The sequence below is a fragment of the Haliaeetus leucocephalus genome, unplaced genomic scaffold (genome assembly GCF_000737465.1).
Source record: "Haliaeetus leucocephalus isolate CR32 unplaced genomic scaffold, Haliaeetus_leucocephalus-4.0 Scaffold417, whole genome shotgun sequence".
Lineage (NCBI taxonomy): Eukaryota > Metazoa > Chordata > Aves > Accipitriformes > Accipitridae > Haliaeetus > Haliaeetus leucocephalus.
Genome location: NW_010972853.1, coordinates 3,792,948 through 3,816,285, shown reverse-complemented (window position 1 = coordinate 3,816,285; position 23,338 = coordinate 3,792,948). Strand labels below are relative to the sequence as shown.

The 23,338-nt window shown below is 33.1% G+C and overlaps 1 protein-coding gene across 1 annotated transcript in view; it reads left to right on the top strand.

The window, feature by feature from the left end:
- RYR3 (ryanodine receptor 3) overlaps positions 1–23,338 on the top strand; it is a 194,282-nt gene that overhangs the window by 142,327 nt on the left and 28,617 nt on the right. The window contains exons 67-84 of the mRNA XM_010574283.1: positions 262–502; positions 1,115–1,202; positions 1,312–1,404; positions 6,144–6,158; positions 9,163–9,333; positions 9,805–9,864; positions 10,981–11,112; positions 11,962–12,074; positions 15,982–16,078; positions 17,680–17,789; positions 18,644–18,695; positions 19,385–19,438; positions 19,705–19,804; positions 20,050–20,129; positions 20,398–20,474; positions 22,071–22,144; positions 22,387–22,404; positions 22,895–22,975. Coding sequence (XP_010572585.1) covers positions 262–502; positions 1,115–1,202; positions 1,312–1,404; positions 6,144–6,158; positions 9,163–9,333; positions 9,805–9,864; positions 10,981–11,112; positions 11,962–12,074; positions 15,982–16,078; positions 17,680–17,789; positions 18,644–18,695; positions 19,385–19,438; positions 19,705–19,804; positions 20,050–20,129; positions 20,398–20,474; positions 22,071–22,144; positions 22,387–22,404; positions 22,895–22,975 — 1,656 coding nt within the window. The remainder of the gene's footprint in view (positions 1–261; positions 503–1,114; positions 1,203–1,311; positions 1,405–6,143; positions 6,159–9,162; positions 9,334–9,804; positions 9,865–10,980; positions 11,113–11,961; positions 12,075–15,981; positions 16,079–17,679; positions 17,790–18,643; positions 18,696–19,384; positions 19,439–19,704; positions 19,805–20,049; positions 20,130–20,397; positions 20,475–22,070; positions 22,145–22,386; positions 22,405–22,894; positions 22,976–23,338) is intronic.

Here is a 23,338-nt window from a genome sequence, read left to right as displayed (position 1 = left end):
ACTTGCCAAAACCGTGGTAGTTTAATTGACGTAAGACTGAAATACTTATAATCTGGATTCCCAGTAACTAGCTTTTAATCTCTCGATGCACACAGTTGTTACAAATCTATATTCATAGTTTTATTAATAATTTTATAATGCTTCAGAAATATGTGAAGTACTATGACCTTTATGTTTTCTAGAACTGCAGAGTTCATATTAATACGATGAAAAACATCAATTGTGCATTAATCATAGCATTATCTATATTTTCGTGTATAGTTTATGCTCAACCCATCATCAGCAAAGCCAGGCCTGATCTGCTCAAAACTCACTTTATTCCAACACTGGAGAAATTGAAGAAGAAAGCTATAAAGATTGTGATGGAAGAGGAGCAACTGAGAGCAGATAGTAAAACTGACACCCAAGAAGCTGAGCTACTCATTCTCGATGAGTTTGCTGTTCTTTGTAGAGACCTTTATGCCTTCTATCCAATGTTGATACGTTATGTAGACAACAACAGGTAAAAAAACCCTACTAATTTAAACTCATATTTATTAGGTAATGTACTGGAGTCCGTGATCAGATAATCGGAAAGAACACAATGCATTTAATGTTATGCTGAGAATCAGATCCTGAGTATTTTAAGATTCTTAACTTACAGAATGATGTACCTTGAATTCACACCTTTTTCTCACACGCATTTGGCTTATTTGGTTGTATTGTAACTGCACTGTTATCATTGAGAACACATATCCTGACCAGACTTGTTATATATGCTACGACAGCCCAATGACGTTACAAATTAATAATGCCTTTCAAAAACTAAAAAATGGCTAAAAACCTTAACTGTTAATGAAGGAGTGAAAAAACTATTTTGCTTTAATTGAATCATTCTATTTGTAGATAATATCACAAAGATGTTAACCTTTTGTGTTGTTTTTTTAAGACGGAAATGAAAAGTCTTTGGACAACATTGTTTTGCTTTTGGAATTACCAGAAGTTTTTCTCCTCGACTATTTACTGAAGGATTATTCTGTGCCTACACTTTGATGATCTATTAAAAAGAGATTGTTATATTCAGTTGTCATATTTTAAATGTCTTATTTCAAATTTCTCTTGTTTTTGTAATTAGAGCCAACTGGCTAAAGAAACCAGATGCAGATTCTGATGAACTATTTCGAATGGTAGCTGAAGTTTTTATCCTGTGGTGTAAATCACATGTAAGATAAGATGTATACTTTTTCTTCCATTTCATACTATCTTTAAATATAAACATGGTACATGCAGATGAATTAAACTTCTGGTGATTTTTTTTTTTTTCATCTTTAGAATTTCAAAAGAGAAGAACAAAATTTTGTGATTCAGAATGAAATCAACAATTTGGCATTTTTAACAGGAGACACCAAAAGCAAGATGTCTAAAGTAAGTAATAAAAATCTGTGGGTCGGTTAAATTTTCAGCATGTGTTTAGCACATAAGAAGGCTCTGAAAATCTACTCAGACTGCAGCTGCTGTGCTGGTAGAAGAAATAAAAAAAGGATTTTGCTTCTTGATGATAGACATGACAACTGCTATGCAAAATATAGGCTATGTACCTTAAAGTTACTTATTCAATGTCTGCTAAGTAGTCAAAGATACAAGATTAAAATAAAGGTCTTGATTTGAAAAAGTTAGATGTATAAGAGAATATGGGCTGTAATATAGGTTATTGATCTTTCAGAAAAAAAAACCAGGTAGAGTGTTTTATAAAAGCAAGTGAAGAAACATTGGTTGCCGTATCTTTTTCTTGTGAACATCAATCAGTATTGTTCTGTCAACTTTGGTGGAGGAATGCTGTCTTTGCATATACCTCTTTATTCACACGTATAGTGTGCCATACGTGCGCAGTTTTTCTCATTTCTTATTAATGACCACACTCTTTTTTTTTTGCTCATTTTTCAATATGGCAAGATGCCAACATGATGGCTGTAAAGTACATTTGTTACCTGTGTAATAGAGAAAATGCGTGTTGTCAAGGTAAAAAATGCTGCTTTGACATTAGCTGAGGAAGATTGCCTTACTCAGCTAAAGTCAGTTGAAGTCTAATTCCAAATTAGTGTTGGTAAATGTAACAAAGAACCCTTTGTTTTATTCATATTTGTAATGTGTTCGGAGTAATCTTGTTTCGAAAGTGTTCCAGAGAAGTGGTGGGGTTTATTGTTTTGTATTTCACTATATTTTGATTGCCTGTAACCTAGCTACTGTAACTCCAACTTTAGACAATAGAGAGTCAGATAAAATGTGCCATTACATTTCTTAATTCTCTTAAAAAACATTTGCTTCTTTTCTATTATATTTTTTTAAGTGGCTTAACCAAGTTTCAGAAAACCCTGATACTGGAAAGTTTACAAGCAAAAATCACAGATTTTCTGCTCGTCATTAGTTCATGACTGGTACTGAACAGCAATTCAAACTATATTGAGAATTCAATATTTGGAGAAAAATAAATTTTTAATGTGTTTCATTGTTTTCAAGATGCAGCTCCTTGAAATTGTGTGATAGAATTGAAATGTTTGTATTATCCTCCTTAGCGAAATGAGTAGTGGGCACAGTTGAGGTTACTTAACGATCAATTGAAATAATGGTCTAACATGTAGCTCTGTACTTTTATCATATGGCAATCACTACACATACATTTAATATGTATACTTCAACATTTATACGTTAGAATTGGCCTGAGGAGCCAAGAGTTAGGTGTACTTTTTTTTAAACCATGATAGATTAGAATCAGGTGATTCACATTTAATCTAAATTGTGTCTGCAGTATTGATAATAGGATAATATGATGTAAACTCCTAGTGTCATATTTTAGTCAATCTTGCATAGCAGGAATGACAAAACAAATCTTTACAAAATAAAGAATAGGTATCCATCATACTGGTCCCGTTCGGATAAAATCACAGGAATTTAACATCAAGAATCTATATGACCCAAATTTAAGAGAGTTTGGTTTTAGGATTACATTTTCAAATGCCTGTTATTTAAACATACAGATATATTACTATAAATACTTGTATAAATATATTAATACATAACGGAGATGTAGATGCATATGTACATGCACTTTTCTTCATGTGGGTGTACAGTACAGGGAGATTATAAAATTTTATATGCATATAATTTTTTGTAAGCATATTAATATCAAATCATAGCATTCAAGGACACTGTGCATAGGTATTGTTAATATAGGAAGAAGTAAAAGATTGTATCGTTCATGACTGAATTTTTTATTAATATGATACTGTAACTGCAGGAGGGATTGCAGAACAGCTGATCATTTACATAGGCATTTGTTTCATGATGACTTAAATAAATACCATGATACAATACATGAGGCATCTTTTAGAAGTGTTGTATTGTTTCTCTATAAATGGTTTCTAAGCAGGAAATTGATAACATTTCATAATGCCTAATATATAATGTAAGTGCTCTAAAACCAATGCATTCATTAAAGCATACATTTAGATCTGAATAATTTTTTTTTAAGAGTGCATAGTTTTAGAATAAACAAGAAATTCTCAAGTAACTGAATTTCAGGGTTTCTTACAAGGTTTGATACTTATTTATATCCTCAGACAATAATCAGTAGCAGACATTACATTAGGGAACATTATTTTTATAATTTCTTGCTTTAATATTAACATTCAGCTCAGGAAGTAGTATGCTAACAGAATAATTAGCACTTTCCTCTTTATCACCGGTTCCTCTTTATTCACATTATTTTTAGTGGAAGCAATCACATCCAGTATTTATCAAGCATGAGAATGTATAGGTAACTGTGAGTATGAACATTGCCTGTTAACAGTTGGCCCAAGACAGAACAGTTTGGGGTCTCTTAAAGGAGTAAGGCCCTATGCTGATCTCGGACTGCTTTAGACAACTGTCTGTCTTACAACAGAGACTTAGTAATTTTCCTAATATACAAGCTACTGTGATAGTACTAGTGTGTAAGGTGCGATATATCATGTATGGAAGGTTCTATATCTTTACATGCCATATGCAGAAAAAAAATATGCAGAGGATGAAGGATTAGGATTACATTATTTATCGGTAGCTAATAGCAGTGGTAACAAATGATTCATCATAACAATCAATAAATTGATTAAGTACCCATTGTATTTTGGTTATATAATATTAACTTTGTTAATATTTTCGCAAATAAATGTTGTAACAGCTGAGCAAGTTTTTTAATTTTTCTTTTCTAAAAAAATGGCAGCAGATTGCTCGGAGGGGAATGGTAAGTTAGAGAACTTTCAGTCTGAGAGAGACTGGTAACTTAGATTGCATTGAAATAACAGATTCGTGATAGCAGTGTTGAAATGGAGAATTTAAACACATTCAACTCCACTAATCTGTTATTTTTGAACCCTTCATAGGTTTGTTGATAAAATGGCATTGATTAAGATGCAATGATGTCCTATTGTGTTTTACGGTTAATTGTTATAAAAGACTAAACGTATATATTCACATGTACCTAACAAATGTGTAATACATATGTGGGCAATTTTTCTGTGTAAGTTTTAGAATCTAAATGAATGTTTGGCTAGATATATAAACTCAGTTGCTAAACACTTGCATATCCTACTGAACTGATATTTGACTGGCCCTCATTATTAATTTTTTTTGTATCTATTTTTCAAAAGCATTTGGATAGACCTGTTATAGAAGTTTGAGGCAGTCATAAAATCCAAGTTTGTATTACAAAACAACATTGTGGTTTGTGCCCATTTGTAATATGTAATACATATTATTTGCAAATTTACAATAACTAGAGGATTTCATGTTAGTATTTTCTGCAAGAATTTTAGATCTCTTCTATGAGACTATTTCAATTGCACAGAATACGTTTCCTTTAGATATATTATGGTAAATCATGAGTGGATTACTTTTATGGTGATCTCTAATGAATGAAATATAATTAACGTCTTGTCTTTACTTACCTTCAGTGTATATCTGCTGAGCCATGATTGCATAGCATCTACGTATTTCACGCAATTGAAATTTTCAATTAAAATTTGCTATTTGTATGAATAAGGTATTGAAGATTCTAAGATGCTTAACATTTAATTTGATGATTAGTCTTTCAGTCTTTCTTGGCTTGTAGCTGGTTTTCTTCACTGTGTGATATCAATATAGTAGGATATAAAAAGAGATTTCAATAATAGCTTGGCTTCAACATTTGGAAGCTAATTCAAGTATCATAAGAAAACAAAGTTACTGTTAGAGCTATCACAGAAGGGAGTGCTTGTTTGTATTTATGTTTTTTTCTGTTTGTTTTTAACCAACAGTTTTCTATAGTATTTTCCCATGCCTGGTCAAGGATTCTTTTAAGTAACAGTTGAATTTTTTTGCCATTTTACTAGAACTACATGGTTTTGTTGTTATCTTCTTAAGATTGCCTCACACAATGAGAATATAGTGTTGACTATGGAATACATGTTTATTTAAGTGTATTTATGGTACTAACATAATAAACAGGAAAAAAACCTGTGTATGTATGAGAGTTACAGTTGAGTTTATAATAGCGTTCTCTATTCTCTGCTGAGAGATATGAGCTTAAGTCAAGTTTTCTCTCAGGCTGTCTTCAAAACAGTAACAAGCTATACAATGGGAAAATACATCTATAAATGAAATGCTGCATCTTCACAGTGATAGTTTGATTTCTATTTCTAAACATAATTTTTCTCAATCATATTTTGATTGAGAAAAGGGATAGAAAGAGCTATTTTGGTAAAAATGTGACTATTTTTCATTATTGGACTATCCAGAGTTCCAGACACCTTCCTCCTTTTAACAATATTGGGAAAAGATGCAGTAATTTAGTATATTGATGTGCTTACTTACTAGGTGTCCTCCCTTATGTGCTGAACCAACAAATGGTAGTGCTGAATAGCAACAGATAAATTCAGAAGTTCAATCATTTAATAAGGAATAAGTTGAATAACAATTATTTCACTAAGGTCTCATTTGATTATACACTTACAGTCTATTGTTTTAGCTACAAACTTATAATATTTCTATTGTCCTGATAAAGCTGAGTAAGTTTATTACTAACTTGTATAATTATCATCTTTTCATCTCTTTTACTTATGTTTGTTTCCCTTTATTTTTCTTTCATACAGGCCATGCAAGTAAAGGTACAGGTCAAAGTGCATGATGTGTCTTTGTTTTAGATTTAGAGATGATCAGGCTCCAAGCATTCTTTCCATTGATCATAGCAGTGGCGTCACAAAGTGAAGGCCCAGGTTCCACCTACTATGAATTTTCTCTGAGTTAAAGTGGCAGTATTTGACCAGAGCAGCTGAAATTCCCTTTGGCACTCCTCCATGTTGCTTAATGTGAAAATGTAGTAAAGTTCCCTCTTGTAATTATATTAGATGTACATTCCGCCTCTGCTGTCTTTCTGCATTCTGATTTTTTTGCTAATACATTGAAGCAGATGTTGTAAAAGCAATGCCTAAGTAGAGTCATCAGAAACATGTATTTGGCTTATGATAGGCAAGAAAAATATACGGGAGAAATGTGCTCTAACCTATAGATGTCTGTAGATGAATAGAAGATTGTGTTAGAACCAATAAGTTTAAGTAAGATACAGAGTTTAAATCCTACCTTTTTCCAAAATTAAAATTATCTTTACTAAAGATGTGAGATGTGACAAAGCTTTTGAATAATCCTTGTTTCTTTTACGTATTTAATTTATTCAAAGCTTTCTTTGTCTCTAGTGAACCATAGTTCACCTTTCTTTGCATCATTCATGTTATCTCTTTTTAATATGAATTTCTAATACAGATGAGTACTTTTCAACTTATGGTGTGTTCTTCATTGTCAAAGCACAATGAACAGCCAAATGAAGCATAAAACCCTTTCATCTTTCCCTTCACCCTGTGTGCTGAGAAGCACACATGATGCTGTGAAGAGTTTTTAATCAATTAAATTGGAGGCATAAGTTAAAAAGTGAGCAGTTGTGTTAAACTAATAGACCTGTTTTCACACTTTGCTATTGTCAAACTTCCCCAATTAGGATTGGAGTAGGCATTAATGAATGCTTTCATGATAATCTTGGAGAATTGAAGGTTTAAGGAGGGTTGGAAATACTAAAAATATTAATTCCATCATCTTAACCAGTTTTAGCTGGGTTTTTTTAGTATAAATAAATTCTTCCTTCTTTTTTATTGTATATTTAATCATTATGAATCTGCTGGAGAATCTGTAATTCTTCTTCTGTATGTGTTTGTTGAATAAATGTCCATTTGTGTGTTTAAATCCTCAGACAAGTAAAACCATTATGTGCAACCAGATTATATCATTCTTTTTGTTGAGGTCCTTTTAGCACAGTTAATTATTTAGGCAAAATATATCCGATTTAATGCTCTTTACATATGAAAGGAAGGTATTGTGTATATATGTATTTATATAGTGCATATTAGAACTGAAAGAGATAATGTTAATGTCATTTAGGTTTCTGTCTGTGACTCTACTTACACATTTATCAGCAGGAGTTGTGACTTCACAGACAGCAGGATTGGATGGCAAAGGCAGAATGGATCTTCTTTTCATGTTTTAAAAATGTTCAGGTTTTAAGTTTCACCTACCTTGTTGATACCTAGTTGTTAATCTCAAATGAAAATTAAGAAAATTGGATGTGTAAAATGTCCTCAGGCATAAAGATGCAGAAAAGTAAACCAGTATATCTCCTTTCCCTTTTTTTTTAAATATATCTATTACATATTTTGTTATTCCTTATTTAAGATGCATAGTGACGCCACTGGAATACAGTGATACATTGTGGGATTTGTTTGTCTGCTGTCAATGTAGAGTATAAATAATGTCATTATTATAGCCATTACATCACTGCTATTTCTAAGGCACTTCCAAAAGCAAAGCTTTGAGACAAAGTACTCTCTTGCAATTGTTAGTTCCTTAAGAAAGGAAGCCACATCCACTGTGTGTTCCCTCTGACCTGCAAAATGCTCAACACCAGCTACATACACAGAGATTCACCATCTAGAAGACAGAATTTGCCAAAATTTACCACTGAGTAGAACATGTATGGCTGCCTTTTTTTCTTCCAGTGATTACTGTGATAATAGTGTGGTAATAATTGGTAAATAATGAATTGCAATGGATTCTGCTGTATCCTTATGTGGAACTACACAATGTATTTTAAAAACAGTAGTCAGTAAAACTTAATTGACAGAGGGAAAAGGATGTGGAGGGTTAAATGCAAACATTTGCTATTTTGTAGTGTTGTACGAGCCTGGAGGCCTAGTCCTGAAATCTTATCTTAGGCAAAACTCCCCTTGAGTGTAGTAGGAGTTTAATCTAGGTACAGAATTCAGAACTGGGCTATTTTTATGTTGTTGTTGTTTACCATATGTTCATTAAATATATGGGTTTGTTCTAAAGATTTTGGTTCACTGTCTCATAAATGAGAAGTTGTGTGTGAAATATTGTTGTACAGTGTTTGCTGTAAGAACATAGGGAAGGTGTTATTCTTTTGTGCTGTTTACTTCTCTGTCTCTTTTGTTTTCCTTTTCCTATTACTCATGATCTCCAGAGATGCAAAAGACTTAATTTTTCATCCCAGAGTTACTTATATTAGCCAAAGCCAAAGGGCAGTGCTTTTCCCAGAGGCACTAATTCATTGGTGTTTTATTGCTTTGAATCAAAGCCTTTTAGATGCTGGTATTTTTCATTTGAGGCAAATCAGATGATATTCATTCATTCAGACCCTGGAAAACTATCTTTATGTAAGTTTCTAACAAAAATGTAACATCATGAATTTGTAACACTGAGAACTGTGTCCCCTGAGACTGACTTAGCTTTTAATTTTAGGGTTGTCTCTGATTTGAGAGGTAAGATCCAGAAAATATAGTTAGATTCATATGTATGAATGCACACAAAAGTATGTTACTGCTCTTAAAAATATTACTGGTATTGCAGTTTCTGCACTGGTGCACACCAAAAGTATTCTTTTACATTTCCCACTCAAGACTGTACACCCTTCTCTAATGTAGCATTTTTAATTCATTGTACTACATCAGGAATATAGTTTCCTTGGACCATTAGGGGAAAAGTGTGTTGCAAAAGTGTGTGATCAGAGAATTACAGTCATTTACTTTTCTATTTTTTTCATTATAGTCTGGAGGACAAGATCAAGAGAGAAAGAAATCAAAACGTAGAGGGGATTTGTACTCCATACAAACATCCTTGATTGTAGCCGCACTTAAAAAGATGCTTCCTGTTGGTTTGAATATGTGTACTCCTGGAGATCAAGAGCTCATCTCTTTGGCTAAGACTAGATACAGCCATGTAAGTGTATACTTTGTAGTAGTTTTTAATGCAAAATAAGCAGAACTTTATAAACTGAACTTTGAGGCATAGATATCTAAGCAGTCAATATAATTAAATATATCAATGTACTGTAAGCAGTTATAGCTGCTAACTGTGCTTTCACAAGAAAAAAGTTGTGTGTATAGACAGCTGCCATCATTTCCATGTCATTTTCCATTTGTATACAATGTACATTTTTACATGTGCACGTTCATTTGGACCAAATACTGAAATACCATTAGTTAGCTTTAATTCCCTTCAAGTTTAATCCTTGTTTTGTGGTCAAAATTAAAGAAAGCCTTTCTCCCAATGGGCCCTTCTGGTAACTTACGTACTTTGAAAACAAAAGAGGTTAAGTTTCAATATTAAAATAAAAGCTGTTCTATGTTGTACATGTTCTTATGAGATGAGTCATAATCTCAACTGAAAAATACTTCTACCTTTCTACAGAGGGACACTGATGATGAAGTCAAAGAACATTTACGTAACAACTTACATTTGCAGGAAAAGGTAATATAAAAAAATCTGTCTTAAAGATGCTGATGTGCACTCTTAAAACACAGAAGTCACAATTGTTTTGTTTATTGTGATACATAAACAAAAACGAGAATGTGAAAAGCTATTAGAAAAATTGCCACTTAACATTTTTCTTCATTATTTTTTCATGACAATAATTGTTTATTTGTAGCTTTGGCTAGTGTTTTAAAGTTTCAGGAAGTCCTATAGAATGGGACAAGTGTAAAGAATGGAGATCTTTATAGTTTAAAGCTATAATTACTTAGAATCAACTTGATCCAAGAAGAAAATCAAATTAAAACTATAGTATTTCAGCTTTTCTTCTTGAACTTAACTTGCACTGATGATTAAATAGTATTTCTAAGGATATATGCATTTTAAAGTTACTATGATAAAATAAGAAAAGCTTGTGTCATCTTAACACTGAAGAGTTTTACAAGCACATTTATGTTCCTGCTATTTATATGCTGAATACACCATCAAAGATCATACCAAAATGGAGTTGTCATCACTGTGTAAATAAAAAATAATTTAGATCATTGCCTACGGTCTTTGAAGATAATAGGAGTAACTCATTTATCTGTCATGGGAGATGATTGTCTGCTTGCTATAAATTTGTGCTTACATTTAAATTGGACACACTAAGTAATTCTGATGTGTTTTTTCTATTTCTGTCTTGCAAAAAACCCAAAACTTTTGGCTGTAACTCTTCACCTACTGAAATTCCAGCTGTCTTTTATTGACTCCATAAAACAGCTTTCCGCTCTCAGTACAGAAGTCCTGCAAGGAGTTAAAGTTAATCCATTACTAAATGTGCTTCTTTATTTTTACTGCAGTTAAATGGGATACAGAAGTCCCAGGATGCTTTGTTTGGTTTCATGAAATAAAAATACAGAACCTTGCTTAAGAATTGAGTTCAGTTACCCAACAGTATACAGAATCCAATGCCATTTTTCTGAGCAGCTAGCAGATGTTAATTTTGATTGAAAGGGGACAGATGAAGTGGGAGTATCTATAACATTCTTTATTATACTATGAGAATAATAGTGGTGGTAGTCAAATTTAATATCTTCATTCAGCAGCTTACGTATGAAATATGTTGGTTTTTAGTCTGATGATCCAGCTGTGAAATGGCAGTTAAATCTGTACAAAGACATTTTGAAGAGTGATGAACCTACTGATCCTGAGAGAAATGTGGAACGTGTGCAGAGGATATCAGCTGCTCTGTATCATCTGGAACAGGTAAAAAGTTAAATGTCTATACTGTGTTTGTTTTGAAGTAGCATGAGTATTTTTCCTTGTAGAGATTATTTTGACTTCAGTGAGTGTCGTTATTAAAGTTTCCAGATAAAAATCATTTTTGTGCATGCATGCACGTGCACACACACATACAGATGTGTATATATGCAAGGTTTTTAATGCAATCTGTTGAAGGGCCTCAGTTTAGCTTCAGGGAAAACTGAGGATGTATTTGCCTCTGTAAAACTTTGTGAACAGTCGCAAGTAGTATAGTATCCAAATCATCACCATTCAGTAGCTGAAAACTGTGTAATTTCAGGAAGAGATGTTTGCACGTGCACTTATTTTTAATATACTGGTTTTAGCCTGTCTCCTGTTTCTGCACCTGGGGATGCTGTAACAACTTTTGAATCTGTTGTCTGTTCATTGAAATGATACAATTTAAATACAAAAAGGCATTTGTACTCTTCCCACATAACGTTAATCCATTTCATTCACAAGTGATATAGCACAGAAATTAGTTCACATGAAAAACTGAATATGCATAGTTAGAAACAGACAAAATAAAAATTTTGAAGTTTTACCAAGGAGTCCCATGCATGAGATACTCTGGCATCTTAAGCTTTTCTGTATAAACTGAGAGGTACTATATAGAAGGCCCCCAGTATTTTTTCTTGATAATTTTAAAACAAAAACCAAAATAAAACCCCAAAAGAAGATGCTTTTCAGATGATGGGGAGAGTTTGTAACATTTTCGAATTTGCTAACTACATTAACCACTAGCTAAAAAGAAAATTTTGAATGAAAGTTGAAGAGTTTCCACTGTATGTACTAGAAGATATTTTCTCATAGGTTGAACAACCACTGAGGTCAAAGAAAGCTGTTTGGCACAAACTCCTGTCAAAACAACGCAAAAGGGCTGTTGTTGCATGTTTCAGAATGGCACCATTATACAACCTGCCAAGGTAAGTGGATTAAAGATGTATGTTTCCATAAATTTTGTTTGTTTCTGAATGCAAATATTGCTTGTGTGTATACCTACGAGTTTGTTGATTGTTAGGCCTCTGTAATTTTATTTCAGAGACAAAAGAGTTTGTTAGTTATCAGCTAATTCCTCACAGTAGCAAAATACTTGTCTCATGACAAATAACCAGAGGGGGAAAAGACCATAGGAATTACACTGCTTCAAAACTAAAATGCTTCATTTTTGTCAGCTGTTACTTTGTATAGTTCTTCAAGTTATCTGTGAAAATTGTTAAGATGTTGCTGTTTCTGTCCCTTTTTTGCCTCTGATTGGTTGCTCTTCTTACTCTTTATTCTCCTGTTTGTATTCTTTTCTCTTTTTTTAACTTTGTATGGCTATTCCTCTCCTATTGCATGAATGCTTTGTGCTCTTTAGCTTGTCTGAGGCAATCTTTAGCTACTACATCAGAATGTTACATGCATTAAAGCGGCTATTGGGGCAGAGCAGTGCAGAATGATATTTTGGACTTGTGTTGCTCTGTTTCTTACTCCGGTTGAATGTAGATACCACAAAGTCCAAGACAAAGTGCATCCTGTGCCTGGATCCATCTACTGCATTAAACACAATGTTAAGTCCACATGGCATTGGGGTCATTTCCTTTACCCTGTTCCTTCTCAACAAATCTGCTTTTTATTCAGATACAGCCTACAGCACATCTTTAAGTTTGCTTCTCACCTTCTTCTGCACTTTTTCACCTTTCATGTTTAATATTTTTGTTCAAAGATTGTTTGCAAATTATTTAACAGAAGAGTTGCATTGCATTTTTAAATGCCTTGGTTAAAGCAATCTATATGCTTGATGTCAGCTAAAGCTCTGTAGCTGTGCCACTAACATATTGGAGGAATATTAGGTTTGCACAAGACAAATAAAAAGCCAGTTATACTGTAAAAAGCACACATCCTTCCTTTACAAAAAGTAGTAGTTCTAGACTATAATAACGTCTCTAAGTTGTCACACTACCATCAGGCAATCTTTAAAGAACCAGAGAAATGAAAAGTTTTAAGTACAACATAAGAACAAATTGGCTAGTATCAACCATTTCATCTTCAAGAATTGTGTTTGGAAAAACAAGAGGAGGTGGTATGAAGAGCACCCATTTCAGTACGACATTTTTGTGAGCTTTTTTTTTTTTTTACAACCATATTCTGGATTTATAAATTCTTAAAATGTTTGGAATATATATGAGCAGCGACGTGATAAAAATGGTTCATCTTATTTTTGCCTTTAAAAAAACCCCACTTTTATTTATTATTTTTGAGATTGATGGAACACTTGCCAAGGGGAAAAATGGGTTATGAATCTGTATTTTCATTTTCAAGAAAATTTGGAATAATACTCATTGAAGTAGAACATTTACCTTGTCTGTAATTTTCATTAAAAACTTTTCTGTGTTAAAAAGATTGAGGTTCTTCTCAAACTTTATGGTAGATTTTGTGGTGGAGTTTACTCCTAATTTAAATATGAATGTGAGGCAAATCTGTCCAGTTATTTTGTCTTGTTGATTCTAAAACTGAACTGTCATAAAACTATTTTATCCAATTAATTGTGGTGTCTGCATTTCAAAACAGGCAAGAGTGAAAGAACACTTTGGACTTAGAATCATAAAATCATAGAATGGTTTGGGTTGGAAGGGATGTTTAAAGGTCATCTAGTCCAACCCCCTTCAATGAGCAGGGACTTCTAGGTATACTGCTCAAGTGATAGGTGCAGAACAAAGTTTTAAAATTTGTTAGTTTACAGACACGTATTTTTTTCTAGATAAATCAATCATAGGATCCTGACAGGAAAATAAGGCTATCACACTCTTATGCACCTATAACTATCTCCATCAGTTAAATTGAGTTGTTAAGATCTCTGAACCCTAGGGAGATTATTTCAAGTGGCAATGATTAATTCTAGGAGCTATGTAAATCCCCTTGAACCAGAGTTTCAAGTGCAAGTTTAAATCTTGTATATTTCCTCATTTTAGTTGCTGCTTTATATTGGGAGTGTTAGTTCTAAATTCGATGCTAGAAACAATTAATTTAAAGGGCAGTAAGCAAACATTATGGTGGTACCCTTTCATTTATCCTAGAAAAGATTAATATCTTCAGTGAATAATGAGCTCACTCATTTGAAAATTTTCTGGAGATTTAGGTGGCTTTCAATATAATCCAATGTTAATCTCATATTTTATTCTAATTTTCTTCAAAATACATTCTTATATGTATCAGTTTTTAGGAATTCCAGTAAGGTATTTCACAAACTGAAATGTCTATTGATGTACCGGTGTTTGTTAAATCATACAAAAATAACTTCTACCATAAATATTCCAAGTATTCCCTTTTCTGAGAAGTGCCTGGAGATAGAAAAGAAATAGTTGTGTTTTAAAATATTTTTATTTTTCAAGGAAAAAAACCCATCAATTAAGTTAGGAAGTACTAATTCTTCATGTTCTGTGTTTAATGAATGTACATTGTGATAAATGTTTTCTCAGAGATGTGTGTATTTATGTTTGATGTTTTAAGGAAATTAATTTGTAAAAAATCTGTCTTATTGTCTGTCATCTGTATATGCACATAGATACAGCGAAGTTGTACATGGCAATTTTTCATACACAGTTTACGAATACATACTTTCTGACTACTTTATTGAATTTAACTTGTGCCTTTCTTCAATGAAAACCTATATGCTTTTCTTCAGACACAAAATTAGCAATTTCTTCCTGAGCACCTTTCAACGTGTTTGGCTGGAAAAAGTACATGAAAAAACTCAGTATGACAGGCTTATACTCAAGTTAACGGTAATGTAACTTGTGGAGAGCCTCTTGCTTATGCACACACTTATTCCTTCCCAGCCATGATTTGATGTTATCATAAAACATGAATTTGTACAATTTTCAGTGGGGATTCTGATTGGTCAGTTTTTGAAATTTGATAATAAAATGGCACCAGTGCCAGCAGGAGAGCCTAGAAGGTTGGCTCAATAGCTATTCCATTATGAAATAATAATTCATGTGCACGGTGTATTTAAACAAGTCATAGTATATACAGCCAATTTGTATAGTTTCTGTTAGTGGTGCAGGATAAAAGTAAATGAAACGGCTGTGTGGAACAACCTTTGTAACCTCATGTAGTGCACCTCAGAACAGAATTTTCCCCCAAATGTAAGGTGAAGATGGAATGGTTTGGCCATTATTATGTGTAGTCTTATTGCCATGAGCTGTATTTTCTGTGGAAAGTTAAATTAACGAATAATAGTAATTAATATGCCTAAGAGTTTTTTCTAAAATTGGTCATTTTCTAGAGCAAGTTTTGTGTATTTCTAATCCAGCTTCTTTGAGGACACATTAATACAGCCCTGATTTGGAACTGAAAGAAGCTGAGGTTTGGGTTCCCTGTGTGGAAGAAGGCAATGATGGTGTGTAGATAACATGCTGGAAAGCACTTGATAATTATTTTGGTGTTGATAGCCAACTTCTGCTGTCTCAATGTTCTAAAACTAGTAAACTAGATTTACATCTTGTAGGTGTAAATCCCACCCACTCGTTCTCGGTCTAAGTGTGTATTTTTCCCATGCTTGCATTAAGGTTCCAGTCCTGTGTTTTCATATATGATGTATATTAGCACTCCCAAAGCCTTCAAAACAAAAAGTAATGTGTATATATAGGTGTATAAAAATAAAAGTAAGAATGTTCAAAAGCACATGCAGATTTGTCACTGAATGTTAGTTATGTTTTGCATTTTGTTTCACTGACCAATCAGAGGATCAGAATTGTACAAATACTTATCCTTACTAATCATTAACCACCTGAGCTGTTATACTATGTTCCGTTACCCCTCTTGATCTCACTCTCACAACCCCCCCAGGCACCGTTCTATTAACCTCTTCCTCCATGGCTATCAGAACTATTGGATAGAAACAGAGGAATATTCATTTGAGGAGAAACTAGTTCAGGATTTGGCTGTAAGTACTGACATAATTGGGCATATTTTTCAGTGCCCACTTTAATGTATATTTTATGTACCTATTATAACCTACATTTAATTTTTGTGTACTGTATGCATATGCATAAACTTATAAAATATTAATCCTTATGCTTCAGGGCATAAGGTCATTTTCTGCTGTGGTCAAAAAGCCATTCGTCCTGTGATGCACACTGAAGTGCTTTAAGGTGGTTTATGCCTTCAGACGAACTATATGATACTCATTCTTGGGAAGAGAAATGGATTAGATGAACTGTCAGACTATTTTTGTCATTATGGTAATTCCTATGTTCCTATATTTTATTTACTGGTTTTTTAAAGCTTGACACAATTGATCCTTTTCCCCTTTTTAAAATTTTTGTTGATGCATAATATTTAATTTTAACATTTTCAGCTTTAATACAAATTAATTTTGCTGTTTTCTTGTTGATACATCGTAAGGAGAAGTAAATATATGCAGCCATATTCAGCAAAAATTTAGTTTATATCTGTACTTGATAAAAGTGATCGGTAAACTTCAGCATTTTGTTACTGAATATTGATTCAGAAAGCCTACTGCTTTTTCTTTTCCCTCTCTGTATTCAGTTTGTCTAAAATACTTCTGTCTAAAATACTTCCAAGGGCCCTATCTCCATAGTATCTAAACACCATGAAAATGAATATATAGCTTCATGGATCACATGAAGCTGTATCCGGAGGTGCTTCAGCGTTAGCAAAAGCAGTCATGTTGTGCTTTTTAAAGACCCACTGGTATAGAAGGTTGTATGATTTTTCAAAATTACAGCTAATATATTCTTCTCATACTCTGGACAATTATGTGGTCACAGTCTTTGTTTGAGCTTGTTGCTTCTTTCTAAAGGAAGGAATGAGGCCATTAATCAAAACAGTGATTACAATTCTTTCAGATTTACTGGAGAAGTCAATTGAACTTCTGTAATTACAAGTATTACTGTAATTACAATAATTCTACAATAATTACAAACCCTACAAAGGGGTGATAACACAAGTAAGGTAAATGTGATATGCTACTCTTTTGCCAGTGCTGGGTATGTTATATTTCAACCTGCCAAAAAATGTTTGAAGTTGACAATAAGAGCAGTCCTTACATTTGTTGAATCAAGATTACCTAGAAATGATATATGAAAGATTGTAGCCAACAGTAGTGTGAATAGGATGTATCTGATGATGGTATTAAAAATAGTTCCATTTACCAATAATTATCCTGCTAAATAGTTGAGCTGGGACTTTCTTTCAGTTCTGGTCCACTGGAAACACATAATTTCTGCTGAATAAGGCTTCCCTAAGATTTTCACTGTCTCATTCTCAATACCTTGCAAATAAGAAACTACTGATACTACTATCAAATATGAATAACAATCAGATAACTCTTAACTCCTTCTGAGTCATACAGGCACATAATGTTGCAGGTTATACTGTAAGCTGCTGAATATGATGAATACTGGAAGTTAATACAAATTGGACAAAATAAAATTACTGAAATCCTTTCCTAAGCTTAATTACTCAGCTTTTTTCTTACTCATGAAGCTTAATTTGTATATTCTGATATAAATCTTGAGACAGACACCTCCAAAAAAAGAGGAAGAGGAAGAGGAAGAGACTGAGAAAAAGCAGCCTGATCCACTTCATCAGATCATCCTCTATTTTAGTCGCAGTGCTCTCACAGAGAGAAGGTAAAAAAGCTGTGTTGAAAAGCATGTTGAGTAAAAGCACACAGTAATTGGTTTTCTAGTAACATTACAGAAGTGATTTAACCCAACTGCTGTTCATTATTGTGCATGGTGAATACTATTTTTGTGTCTCAGTTTCATTAAAGTTTTCATGTATTTAAACTCGGTATAACCTTTATATTGAGACAAATATTGACTATTTTCGACATTTTAAAAGCTTGGTAAATACCTGATACAGAAATAACCAAGCATGAATTCTCATAGAAACATAAAGTCTACAAGAAGTGCTGGTTCATTCAGAGTACCCTCCCCTGTTCTCTGCTGGTAATAGATGTGTGTTTTTGTTGTTGGTATTTATTACATTTTATTCAGTATGTCGGAAAAGGTTCCACTGATGATAAGCATGAATCTCTTTCAGTGCCAGTTTCTGTTTGGAATTTAGACTGTTGATTAGAATATGTATTTTGTATGAGTAGAGTACTCCAGTGCTTCATATACTTTTTCTGTATGACTAACATAATCTTGCCATCTGACAGTTATAATTATTCTCAGTTATATCTCCATAATACCTTTCTGCCCTTGCAATAGCCCGTGATCCTTACTTATCCAACATGACTAAGTTGCGTGTCCAAATATACCTCTAAGTTGCTTAATTAAAAAGTTACAGAGACTTGGTTTGAGATAAGAAAATACATTTATAATATGATTTTCAAGTGTAGTAGCATTTCAAGTAGATATGTGTATCTGCTTTAATAAAATACCCTTCAATAAAGATGGTATTTAAATATTAGTAGGAGTATGACATCTTTTTATTACTACATCATAAAATAATTTTAAATATTTTTCATTCTTTATAGCAAACTAGAAGATGATCCTTTATATATTGCCTATTCCGCCATGATGGCAAAGGTAAATATATAATTTCAAGCTCCATTCCTCACTCCACTCAGGTACTTCCCTTTAATTATAGATGCTTTTTAAACCTTTTCCTTCTGTTTCTTACATGGACTGCTTGATACTAGTAATTTCTATGTTTTCAGTGAAGCAAATGCTGTTCAGAGTTATATATAAACCGAGAAATTTCCTACATTAAAATAATATAAAATTCCAGTAGGTGCAATCCTGTTGATATCACTTGGCACTTTGTTTTGTACAGGATTAACTCATGAGTAGTCTTAACATGTTAGTTATCTTTATTCTTTGGATAATTATTATGGAGTTAATATTTGAAGTCTGTCAAAAATAAGTTGACAGTTTTTGCAACATATTGATTACAGCTGACACATGAGGAGAGTTTGACTCTGAAGATAAATATTATGGATGTAAATAGAGATATGACACAAGAACACGTAGTCTGCAGTTAAAGGGTGTGTATGTAGTTGGATGAATACCCTGAAGTACTGATACATTAGGGAATATCAGGTTCTTAGTGTGGATGAGCACAAATATTTACGATTACAGGGATTTTAAGTCTTCTTAATGCCTTTAATTATTGCTTGAAAAAAATTGTTTGGATGTTTTTGTAGAAATACTGTAGTAAAAATAGGCATTATGTTTCCTAAGCAAAATATTGTGACTTCTGTTTCTAACATAAAAAGAGCTGTCAGGAGGAGGAAGAAGAGGAAGAAGAAGAAAAAGAAAAGACATTTGAGGTGAGAGTTTAAATAACATTTTTTTCTTATCGCCTAATGTGCAAGTATTTTAAATATGTCCACTAGAATAAATTCAAGAATAACACAGTGTATGTTGAGCTGGTTTACTAGGTCATTCGTATAAAAGAAAGACAGTGTGTTCTGAAGTTTTGGAATCAAACAACCCATGGATTATGGCCTTCAACAGTTTCGTATTTCTCATCTTCCTATTTTTCCTGAATCAGTTACAGTCTGTATTCTGTTCTCATTTTTGTTCCCAAACCCAGGAGAAAGAAATGGAAAAACAGAGAACTCTCTATCAGCAAGCTCGCTTGCACGATCGTGGAGCTGCTGAGATGGTCCTTCAGATGATTAGTGCAAGCAAAGGTAATGTTCTGTGAAATATTAATAAAAGTACACATGATATACATATCATGTATAATGCTGTACATATGTATAGTGTATTATGTCATTACACCTATGATATGTATATCATATACAACTTTTATTTTGCCTCATTATATACCATATACATGTCAATTACAACTATACTAGGTAAAATTTCCAGACTGCTTTTCTGACTGAATAGTTCATAATTGCAAGTTTTAATTACTATACCCTTGTTTTGACAGGTCATCCAGGACCCATGGTTGTTGAAACACTAAAACTTGGTATTGCTATTCTAAATGGTGGGAATACCGTAGTTCAACAGGTAATGCTTTTCTAACTACTGTGAGTCTTGTTTGTATAAAGGAGGCAAGTAATTTTGAGAATTTTAGTGTTGTCTTGTGTTTTTATTTTAGCGCATTTAATTTTAAGCTAAACAGTGAAGAAATATCAGGGTATCTTTGGTACAATAACCATGATACCATTGCTCACCAGTGATTTGCATTTGGAATGGTCATTCAGGAAGTTGTTAATCCATATAATTTTAATACAGATTTCTTTTTTTTCCCCCCTCCAAAATGTATACCCTCTAGAAAATGCTAGACTACCTGAAGGAGAAAAAGGATGCTGGATTTTTTCAAAGTCTCTCTGGCTTGATGCAGTCCTGCAGGTAAAAGCAGAAATCATATTATTACAGTTTCAGTTTTATTCAGGTTTCTGGCTTATTGTTCAGTGCAGGTGGATTTGTTAGATTTAAATCACAGGAGTCACAGATTGTAGAACTCCTGTAGGAAATTTTTGTGATCAGAGAAATAGCATTGTTAATCTTTTAGAGTATTCTTCCAAAGGAGAAAATAAAGCAAAGACTGTGTATGCCTTTGAAGGCTTAGTTTGGAGAGGCAGAAAAGTAAAATGTAATGGCTCTTTAACTGGTCCCAGATCCCTCAGGTTTTCTGTCCGGGTGGTTCTAAGGATGGAGAAAAGCCATCACTGAAGGAGAGACAGACCAGTGGAGCTTTATTAAGCTTGCAGTTTCTGGACATCTCTTAACGAGTTACATAATCTCTGCCTCTTCATCTGAATCCTCTGCGTATGTATTAGGTTCATTAGAGACGGCATGTGTGAGACTATAGTAGTCCATTTCCTTGATAAACCAGAAGTTCAAATTAGAAGGTAAAGGACTCGCATAAAGAAGGTGGAAAACTGTTGGTGTTTCTGCTTACTCTTACAGTAGGCAACCTCCTTTTCTCAGCCTTTCAAAGCAACAGAAGGGTTCTGAAGGAGTAGACTGGGAATTAGAAGTGGAAAAGCTGTATGAAGACAGGAAAAATGTGGAAGGAATGGTGACCTGCATTGCAGAAATTATCGCTGAGTGGTTGCAGCCTAATTAAATAACATCTATCTTGTAATTTTTCCATTTATGTAGAACAATTTAGAAAGGACTTGCTCAAACAAGACCTGCAGAGATGATATTACCAATCGTGTATGTGTATCATTCAGGACTTCATTAAAAAAGATTTTGATAAAATGACTTCAACACTAATAAAAGCATGAAAATGATGCTTTAAAAATGCTTTTGGTTTTAACGATGTCGCTAGGTAGCGGAATATGTGACTGCATTGCTGTTAAATGAAAAAATCAGATGATCATAGAATTACGTTTGGACTGTTTGAATGAAAGTATTCTGACTGCGTGGTGAGAAGAATCATCTTCTGCTGTTCCACATGCTGGGCTATGCCAAGCTAGCAAAAGAAAATTCAGATATCTGTGTATTTTGACCTTGGAAGATATGGAATCTCTGATTCCATATATGTCTTCTGAGTAACATAATAATGCATAATATATACAGTGACAGTATAATAGAAATAATAGTCATAACTTAGTGGAAAACAGTGTGAGTGAGAAATAACTGCAGTAATGTCCTTTTGGCAGGCAGGTTTAAGTCAATATAAAGAGTAAGACTTCAGGTTCTTTTTCCATGTTTCATTTATACATGAAACCATGAATGACATTACTGGAAGTGAAGTTAGGTAAGTGATGAGACCTGACTTGAGACTCATTTCTTTTAAGAAATGGACACTGAACCCTTATTTTCATCCCAAGCTCTTTTATTTAATATTCATATCAAATAAATTATGAGGCAGTGCATGTCACAGTGGGTCAAAACTAGTTGTTGAAGGCCTCCAGAGGTTTCCTAGAAGAAAATTATTTTCTATTGTGTACTATAGTACTTTTTCCTGTTTTGTTTTTTTTTTTTCAATATAAGTGTTCTTGACTTGAATGCGTTTGAGAGACAAAATAAAGCAGAAGGCCTGGGGATGGTTACTGAAGAAGGAACTCGTAAGTAGAATGAAATAGATTCCAGTAGTGCTTAAGATATTATTTGTGCTTCCTTCTTTAACTAGAACTGTTACTCACTGGGGCTTGAGGTTTCTTTTGATAAACTTACTATAAGTAATTCTAGGCTTTGAGTTCTGAATATGTTTTATATTTACAAAATCTTTAGCAATAATTTTTAAGAAAAACATTGTAACTTTCCTGTATTCTTATCCTGTATTCTGTTATTTTTCTTTGATCCACAGTCATCGTTCGTGAGCGTGGTATGTTTGGGTTTACAGTTTTTGATACTATTGTTGCAAATCTGTGTTGCAAATACAGAGGGAAATCTTTCATTGCATCTTCCCAGATATCTTTAGGTTTAGCTTTATGGTCTGCAGCAGGTTGTGTGTTCAGCTTGGATAAACAGTTTGATGCTTATTAAAGAAGTGTCTTTCATATTTAAGGCATGATTCTAGTTATGACTAACCATTTACTTATTAGGTATATATCCTGTTGCTTTCTTTTGGTTTTTTTTCTTCTTTTTTTTCTTTAACCATGGATGCATTGGAGTGCTAAATGTTTTGGCTTTGCTTTTTCTGTCTCAGTTTTTCTTTTCATTATTATCAGTCTGTTTCTTTTAAATTGCTTTAATGCTTTTATAATACTGGTTTTTATTAGAATTCCAGTTTTAAAGGTTGCTGTAAAATTATGTGTTCTGCATATTTAATCGTAACAGTTGTCACGTAATCATTGTATTTATATATTTTAAAGGTGAAAAAGTGTTGCAACATGATGAATTTACTCGAGATCTATTTAGATTTTTACAACTGCTCTGTGAAGGGCATAACAATGGTAAGTGAACTGAATTAATTTTGGGGAAAATGTGTGATGGGTTTGTTCTTCGAGTTGAATAGAACTGATTCTAATGTTTTTTTCCCTCTAATTCATTTAGTTTTCTGAGGGGAAACTGGCATGCCAACAATTTGAATTGTGGAGTTCAATTTGAATTTTTAAGTCTTAATGTAATTTCAGTTTTTATGCCAATTGTTAATAGTAAAGCCTATTCCAAGTCATGTGGATAACAATTCAGTTGTATTTACACTGCGATCTACTGTAGTTCAATTTCCACCACATAAGCATCTGTACCCAACAAGGTACTTAAAAAGAAGGTATTCTCCATGTCTCCATGAAAATATGAAATTAACTTTGTATTTT